We start from the raw sequence: 9228 nt of genomic DNA, 5'->3' as shown, positions 1-9228 counted from the left end.
AGTGCCTTCCTGTCTTGTGGTACAAAATGCGTCTCCAAGTAACACAAGCTTTGTCCTTTTAATCACATATGGACTGTTGCAACTTCTTACTAAAGCATTTCACTTCCTCAGAGATGCTAAAAGCACCATGCCATCAGCGTTGGTATATTTGTCAAGGGCTTTGCACTTGGCTTACAAACGCCTACAAGAGCAAGCGAGTAACACAATGCCAATACAGACCAGCTGCATTTTCATCTGTACAGCTCAAACGCCGGCCCAAAGTCTTCAGAAGACTATTTCAAATGCCATTAAGCGCCCACCAGCAGTGGAGCTGCTACAGCTGTAATACAAAGAAAAGCAACTACAGCAGGCCCAAGCCTTAAGAGTATGTTTAAAAGTGCCGCAGCAGACTTGCAGATGATGGTCACACCTGATGGAAGGTCTAAGGACTGGTGGCTGAGAGCCAAGGATAAAATAGGTAACATCATTTTCAAAAAAGTAACACCATCTCTCCCCATGCAAAGTAATAAAATACTATCTATAAAAAGTGTGTGCTTTTCCCCTGAATCCACAGTAGAAATAGAGTCACACAGAACACTAAGGTCAGTCTAATTCTCAGAATTGCAGAAAATAAAACCAAAGGGGACCTCAAAAAGCCATTCTGACAAGTCCCAGCCTCGAGTTACATTCCAAAATTAATCTCTATGCATAAACAGTTATGCCATGGGACTCCATGTTATAAAGCATCTGACTAGATCAGCTAGACTTTTAGAGAAAACTATTTGTATGTAAGTATTTTACTAATAACTTTAGCAATAAAAGTACTACATATCAATTTTAGAATCTGCATATGATATGAAATATACACATATATATGTTCTTATATTCATTCCCAAAGCAATGCTGAGCAAAACCAAACCAGGGCCTGAATAAACTATCATACATGCCTTCACGTCAGCATGACTTCTAATACACAGCTGATGGGCTGGTCAGATCCCTGAGGTCTATCACTGGAATTGCTACAACTTTTACTTACCACAATTTTAACCAAAAATTGATTTAAACCATGTTATATCTTTCTATGTGAAGAAGGAAGAAAGACAGAAGACAATAACAAAACAACAAGAAAATAACCACACAGCCTTGTAATACATAGAAAGGCACCTGATAATATTGCTAAGCATTACCAGCAATTATCTACAGCATCCTAAGTCCACTTAAGATAAGTTAAAAAAAAAAAACAAAACAACTGCTGGCATTCAAAGGCTAAGTCTAACCTATTTAAGAAATCACTAAAATGACATGTGCGGCTGTAAATCAGTGAGTGTGCAAAACTATACAGTTTTGCATAAAGTGCTAAATGTACCCTCAATTTGCACCTATTAGTATAAGTTTGTTAAGCTTGGCAATAAGATGCAAGAAGATGATCTTAAGGATGTACCATATCTACCTCATCTTTCCTCGCCACCATCATCCATTGTCCTTTAAACTGTACATTTTTAAATTACACAAAGGCCTTTTCATAAAGGGCAAGTTCAGAAAAGTATTTCAAGTATACCTATCTATCCATGTAAACTTAGGGAGACTGGGTTCAAATTTCACATGTTCCAAACACTTAACTTCTGCTAATTCAATTGCAGTTGTAATTATTTTGGTCTGTTCAGTAACCCTGGAAAAGGCTGTTTCCTGTTATTCATTTAACTCTTATTTAAGGAGTACTGAAATTTAAGTCTGGATTTAAGTCTAAAAAATAAGCACTTACAGAAAAGCAGAGTAATACTTTATCCACTCATTTAGGTTCATAAACCCAAGTCCTACCCTATCTATTCTTACATACTCATTGTGAATCATACACAGATCTTGAACATTTGACACACTGAATTCAAGTTACTTTAATACAGCAGTTTGTCTTGCAGGCATTGTGCAATACACTTAGAAGTATACAGCAGGTCTCTTCTTTACTCTGTATTTCAGTGATCCATACCGTATCTGCGGGGGAAAGAAAACAACAAGGAGCTGAGATCACTTCAGGCAGAAATATTATTTACCTTCCCATCAATCCAATCCAGTAAGCACCTTGAAATGTCCTTTGGACACTCCACAGTTTCAGTAGGAGAATCTACCTATGACTGAACACAATAGTTTCAACAGCAAGTCTCAACTGTTTTCCCAGAATTACTCAAAAACTTCTGTGAAATTCCATACAGATTTATCCTGAAGTGCCTTCAAATTTCATGGCACATAAAAGTATAAAATACATAAAGAGAAGATCCTATGTAGCATTCATGTGCTACAAGTCAAAGCAGGTCATACGTCTATGGGAACTAAAAAATTCGGAGTCTCCTTTAATCTATTAAACAGCAGATGTTTAAGTGTGCACAACCAGAACACGTAAATGCAGATGACAATAGCACTATCTACACCCTTCTTGAAATCCTGGAATTTGGGCTTCTGGAATGGTGCCAGAATTCACATTACAAGCAGAGAAACTATTTCATGTCCTTTCCCTTTATCCTCAATTAGTTCATTTAATTTACGTATTTCCCTTAAACACCCCAAAGCACAGAGGTTCAGACATTATCATACTTCTTTCTCTATTTAGCATTCTACAACCCAGCTATTGTTGATAACTCCTCTAAGATCGAAAAAAAAAAATCTGCATTATTAAAAATGCCAAGGCATACTGTTAAAAACTCAATACTTGACTAAGAGTATACTTGCCTCTTTACGGCCTTTAATAGTTTTCACGGATTTCATGCTCTGAGTTCTTCGAAGGCCCCTCTGAGCAAGCATTTCATCCTCCGAATGTGTCCCCTCCACCTCTTCATCTGTTTTATCATCTCCAGAATTTTTTTCCAGTGGAGCTTTGAAACCTTTAAAATACAGTTTAATTAAAAAAGCTTAACACAAAGTAGCTCTAACTTTTAGATTTCTAAGACAGCCATGAGTTGAATCTCTAACACGTGCTCCTGACTCTTTCAGAAGATATGGTCAGTCTGCCAGCTGTTTAAAAACAGCAATCTATCTAGTCTGGCAGGAGCTTGTTACTTATAATTCTGCCATTTGTAAGTAACAAGCCACTTTTGTTCTGTAGGTACATAGTGCAGTCTTTCCTCAAATGCCAAAAATTAAGCCATCAGTATGCTACCATCTTCTGCTTTACACTGAACTGCCAAATCCTCAGTGGTCACCTTAGAAAGTACTTAAGCTTTTTGGACATAATCTCTGTATGCGTGTTAGAGCAGGTGATCTTTAAAGGTCCGTTCCAACCTAAACCATCCTATGATTCTGTGATTCATTGGATCTTTCTTCATGCTCGCAAACTCCTCTGCAAATTTAATACAAAAGCTCCTTACAGATCGATACGATGCCAAAGTACTACTCACATCCTGCAGAAGTGGAACCAAATTTATTACCAAAGACCTTCACTAGAGGGCGCAAACTGCTTACAAACACGACCTGAAAAGCAACTTCGGGTCCAAGAGCCTGAACCCCCATCAAGGACATTTCACAAAGCCAGCAACCATAATCTGGTTCTTTCCCAACACCAAGCTCTCCTTTCATAAGGGCACTGCGGAACCTACAAGCTGTAGCACTCAGGGACACCTACACTCCAAACCCAATTTTATTCATGATCAATGTACACTTCATTTTAAGCCAGTATTTTATTTAGACTTAATTAGATTCTCTCCCTTTCATCATTTCATTTTCTTCCTGAAATTTGAATCATGCTCACTTACCCAACAGCTACTCAAGGCGGACTTGCCTCTTCTGCCATTCTAGAAGTAACATGTCTCTGCCTCCAATACAGTTACAATTCATCTTTTTCAATACGGAAGATTTGAATCCCATCTGTTATTCATATAGTTTCTCACTACCAATGTTTGCAGTGACAGCAATACTTCCTTACCTCTATTTGTAATACCTCTTCTGATGCATCAAAATCACATTTGCGTTTTTCACAGTAAGCATACCGGCACAGCTCAGTCATGCTGATCACCAATGTCTTTCCATAACTATGTTTTTATTCAACTAATTTGCACAGGATCTCCAAGCTCAGACCACAAAAAGTAACACTCTGCTAAGTGCAATGCAATACTGCTACATAGTGTTCCTAACTCTCTGTGGTTTGTTCTTTCTTGAATCTCTAATGATGAAGAAAACTCAAAGCAGAAGGGGTGTACACTAGATCTGGGTCCAGGAGTAGAAACAATGGAGTTAAACTAGATCTAAGACAGCATTTTGACATGGGAGACTGAATCTCACAATCAGTGGTTACTTAGATGGTATAAACTGTACGTGAGCTAATTTTTTTTACTTCTAATTAAGCTTTACTTTGGTAAGGAATTCTCATTGCTAATTGGTAAAAATAGGAGTAATGAGTATAGCATGACTACACTGTTAGTGGCTACGAGAAGAAAACAATTCAGGGAGGATTTCTCAGCTGTCGTATCTTGCTCAACTTAACTCTGTTCAAGTGTACTCAAAGTCTGTGAGGTCTTTTCCATTTCTAAATGGGGTAAAGGTATTTCTGCTTTCCTACTTTTGTCTTCGGTGAATTGTTCTTTTAGCTAGGAAAAAACAGATAGATGCTTACCTGAAGATTCACTTCCAGAGGCCCTGGTTTTCTTTTTTGCTTCTGGTAATGTCTGATAGGGTCTCTGTCCCACTGGCTCATCTCCTTGGATAGTAGTCAAATCATGCATACTGAAACTTCGCAGTTTCTCAGTTATCGCACCTTGACTCTGAAACACAACAGTATCTTTGAAAACAAAGCAGAGGTTTAACTTTGGTGTTCCAGTTGGGTTAAGAAGTTTAAGCCCATGCTTCCTTGTTGCACTATGAAATTCACTAACATGGGCATGCGGTAGATTTACACCTACTTTAAATATTGCTTTTACCCAAGTTTAACTGTATATTGCTCCTAGATGGAAAAATTACATATAATCTAGCAATTTCATTACAAATATCTCCTTTCACTCCTTTAATGTGGGCAAATAAAGGATTTTTGGGTAGGGGAAGTGTTGAAAAGAAACAAAAAAAAACCCCAAAGTAAACCAAGACTTCAGAAATGCTCAGTTGACTTCAAACACGACTATTTCTCTAGCAGTGCTAGGTAGCATGACTGCAGGTTTAACACTTCCATTTTTAAAAGCTTGGTTGAAGATAAATAAAGATTTCCTTTATTTTATATTTTACCCTCCACAAATTTGAATATGCATAAGAAAGGAAAAAAGTGTTTAAAATATACTCTGTAACATAAACTCAAGTAACTGAGAAACTGGCAGCATTTCAAAAGCTCTAGCTGACAGAAACTTGAAACCACAAACCCAAGAAATCCTGCCCAGACTACAGGCTAGCAGATTCTCTTACTGATATAGCTTTACTGACATAATACCAACCCAAATCCAATGCTACATATAAGCATAGTTGACCACATTTGAATATTTGTATTCCTTCTCGATTGTCTTTACGTCTTTTCTACATCAGACATATCGGAAGTTCCCCTTTGGAAAGAAGGGTCATCAAGCAACTCTTTCATCTTACATCAGATGATGCTAATACCAGAGCACTGAAGATTAATTTGTTGTATAAGAAATCAAAAGAACAAGCAAATTATTCAATGTCATGTTAAAATAATATTTAATTCTTCCCTTTCTGGCATAAGAGGCAAAACCAACTGCTTCAGAGGAAGGCTGACAAACCTGTGCATGAATCCCACTTCAAGCAAGATTTTTTATTTCATGCTTGCAAATGAATTTAAATAAAATTCCTCATTCAAGCATTATATTAACTAGCAGAAATCTGGGTACAATTTCACACACCCTTCTCTGTACCAGCACCAGCATAAGACAGTTCTTGCACCACTGGCCATTGCCATTTGTTCCCACTCTCACGGCAACAACTGTTTGCAGATGGCAGACCAGCACACTAAATTAATCCACGTTAAAAATAGCAAAGTAAAGTGAAGAGACAGTAGAGTGATACTCCTTGGGCTTGCAAGGCTACCAAACGGTGGGGGTTGAAGTGGCTGCAAAACTCAGAAAATGTGCTCCACAGGCAAGAACATATTTTAATTCTTACATCACCCTTCATACATTGCCGCTGAACAATACTGAAGGAAGGGTTTCTTATGGGAGAAGTAGAAGCCTTTACTCTTCTAGTTTTTCTTACGTACGTGCAGGATGACTGACAGTACTCAAGATTACAACTACAGCTTGCCCTTGAGTTAAAATGCACTATGGACACTGTACAGTCTGTGTACAAACTATCGCAGAAAATCTGAAGTTATTTTTATTCCTTAAAATGGCTTATTTATTATTTATTACACTCAGTAAGTGTGGACAAAATCTCCTATAAAATAGCGACAGAAGCTGGATTTGGCCAGAAGCAAAAGCATAGAAAGACAGGCTTGTGTAACAGTTCTACAGCGAGTTCATTCATCCTGTGATATACTACAAAAAGACATTTGGAAATTATACCAAGATAATGTAATCAAGATTATAATAACTAACATGCTAAGAAGAATTCACATTACAAGCCTATATTTTCTATTCCACTGTAGATATATAGGACTAGACCCAAGCTGGCAACATTGATTTTTCAATGTGTTGGGGTTTTTTTATATAGAATTTTGTTTTTCAAAGGAGGAAAAAAGTCAACTATGTGCCATAAAATAACATTATGCCCTTGACCAAACTGCATGCTTGATGAGGCTGGAGCTCCTGTGGAGTTCATACAACGGTCCCTTCATTCCAAAACGACTTGCCAAGATGGGAAATTTTACTTGAGTTACACACAGCAAATATTAAGAAGTTTGAATACTTACATATACAAATAAGAGATGAAGCACACATGTCTGAGAGTCACAGCAGGATGAGGGCCACACAACCACTGCTGTACTGCACAGTCACGGCCATACACTGTACTAAGCCCATGCAGGTACTCCCCCCAGTCTCCTGCCTGAATGCAGTCCCTATTACTCTCCAAGGAAGATCCAATCTAGCCAAATCAGGATTGATTTCTACTTGACACCACTGCAGAGATTAATTGGAGGACAAATTTCAAGGGTTTTTTGTGGGGGGGTGGGGTTTTTCTTCAATTATAAACCAAACCAATCCACATCACTGTGCTCACACAGCACTAACATTACAGAACATTTTTTCACTCCTTCATGCCAAAAAGTAGCAGATAATTGCGTTCTGCTGAAACAAAGCATTCCATGAGGATCTGAATTACTACCAGTTCAGAAAGAAAGTCCATCTGAAAAATATTAAATACTCTCCTACTGCAGGAAATGTGAGATTAGATACCTTCCTACTGCAGGAAATACGAGAGTAATATTCACATTTGGAATATTAATGAATTATGAGCTTTGATATCTCGTTTGAAAGTTCAGAGTTACTAGCCACAGCTTGAAAGAAAGAAGCTTGCCTGCAACCCACTTACAAGTGGGGCTGAAGGGGAGATCTCCTGCTTCCCATGCCATCCCCTCTCCCCAGCCATGCATGGGCTGAATCCAGCATAGAGGCTGCCAACTAAAAATTACACTACGGAAGACCAAGACACACACATTTACAAAAACAATGCAGGTAGAAAAGTACAGAACAACTTCAGTGCTCAAATTTCTGTCTAAGTAAATGTTGAAGAGAGATGAACTGTGAAGTTTGTGTTGCCTTGAAGTGCAAGACTTGAAGAAGAAGCCTGCTCTTTTATTCAACTGTAGTTTCTACAACATTTTCAGAGACCACATTCATTAGCAATGACCAATGTGAAACACTAATTAAAGCTGTAATAGGTTTCTAAATCCAGGCTTTGATAAATATAGCCTACTTAAGGGACTTCTGAGACTACTCAAACTCTAGTAAGTGCTCTTAGTACGCCATTTCATCAGCTGACCCTCATACACGAAATGCCATTCTCTATTTTGTTATCAAGCGTGTATTTTATAGTTTATATACTTTACGCAGGGAAGCTGCTGTAAACAAACACCACACAGTATATCTGCATTGAGGAGTCTTTTTTCACTGTTTAAATTGGACTTACACCCCCCCTCAGTGGCCGGCATCGCTGAATAAAGCTGCTTGCCTTCATTGGACACGATCTCAATGGACTCTGCATTCACAGAGCTGCTTGGAGCGGCGTGGCCGCAGAGCACCCACATTCCCAGCTGTTCTCTCCCTGATCCGATGTGGGCTGACAGGGAATGACTTCTGTTCCCTCTCAACCTGGAAAGGGACTGCTGTCCCGTGAATGACCTCTGCAGCATGCCAGGCAGTCCCTGCGGGGAGGAGGGATGAAAGCAATACTGCTGGCGGGAGAGCTGCTCATAGTGATGCTGGCTGCACGCCACAGCTGGCAGCCAGATACCTCCTTCCTCTGCCATGCCCCGAGGGGGAAGAAGGGGAAGTCTGAGCAAGGCCACTAGAAAAATATTCAACCAGCAAAGAGACAGCAGATGTGGGGATGACTAAAAGACATGCACAAACATAGGCTTCAGAAATGTATTTTTACCACCAAGTAATACTTCTCAAATGAACAATGTATGTGTGACTTCATAAAGAAGGGCAGTGCATTTCACAGCTTAATTAGCAGCCATCCCATACGTGCTGAAAGAGAAATGAGTTTCGCTAGTAGCTTGACAAGTCAGAATTTATGTGTTGGCAGAAATTGGAACACACAGGTAGCCAGCATTTCTGAGCATCTGGAAAGCAGATGCATCAAAATACAATATATATATCAGTGGAACTTGGTGCTGTTGGTATAATTTCCACAAACACATATCTTATAGAACTGAAGAGCTCCAACAACTTTCCTAACATTAAGGGCATCTTGTTGCCGATTCTTCTATATCCCAAAGAAAATTTTTACTAGTAAACTACAACAGCCAGCCTAGACCATATCTCAACTCTAAGGCTCCCAAAATCAGGAGTTTACAAAGATTTGTTTTCTGTCACATGAATTTGAGTAAGACAATATATTTTGCTAATATATTCTATTTAGCAGGTTTTGAAACATTAGATTTTATTTGAACAGTGGCTAACTAGTACCAGATAAAAATATCAGAAAAGGAATGTAAGCCGTAAGTCATGACTCCTGCCAATTATATTGCAACTTAAGTACAGCAGAGCAGGTTTAAATTAATGTCAAATTTCAGTAGACTGACCTGGCTGGCTGGCCTCTCCAGCCTCCCCTACACAGCCAACTAGCTTTTTAATACTAATTCCCTATTCCTTTCACAGCCCTTGG

General features: G+C 38.8%; 1 protein-coding gene across 1 annotated transcript in view; it reads right to left on the bottom strand.

The window, feature by feature from the left end:
- Positions 1-1719: 1719 nt before the first annotated feature.
- REEP3 (receptor accessory protein 3) overlaps positions 1720-9228 on the bottom strand; it is a 16289-nt gene continuing 8780 nt past the window's right edge. The window contains exons 5-7 of the mRNA XM_009866671.1: positions 4577-4724; positions 2701-2852; positions 1720-1968 (exon numbers count right to left, since the gene is read on the bottom strand). Coding sequence (XP_009864973.1) covers positions 1912-1968; positions 2701-2852; positions 4577-4724 — 357 coding nt within the window. The 3' untranslated portion in view covers positions 1720-1911. The remainder of the gene's footprint in view (positions 1969-2700; positions 2853-4576; positions 4725-9228) is intronic.

This window comes from Apaloderma vittatum, unplaced genomic scaffold (assembly GCF_000703405.1).
Source record: "Apaloderma vittatum isolate BGI_N311 unplaced genomic scaffold, ASM70340v1 scaffold14643, whole genome shotgun sequence".
Lineage (NCBI taxonomy): Eukaryota > Metazoa > Chordata > Aves > Trogoniformes > Trogonidae > Apaloderma > Apaloderma vittatum.
This window is presented reverse-complemented; position numbering and strand designations above follow the sequence as displayed.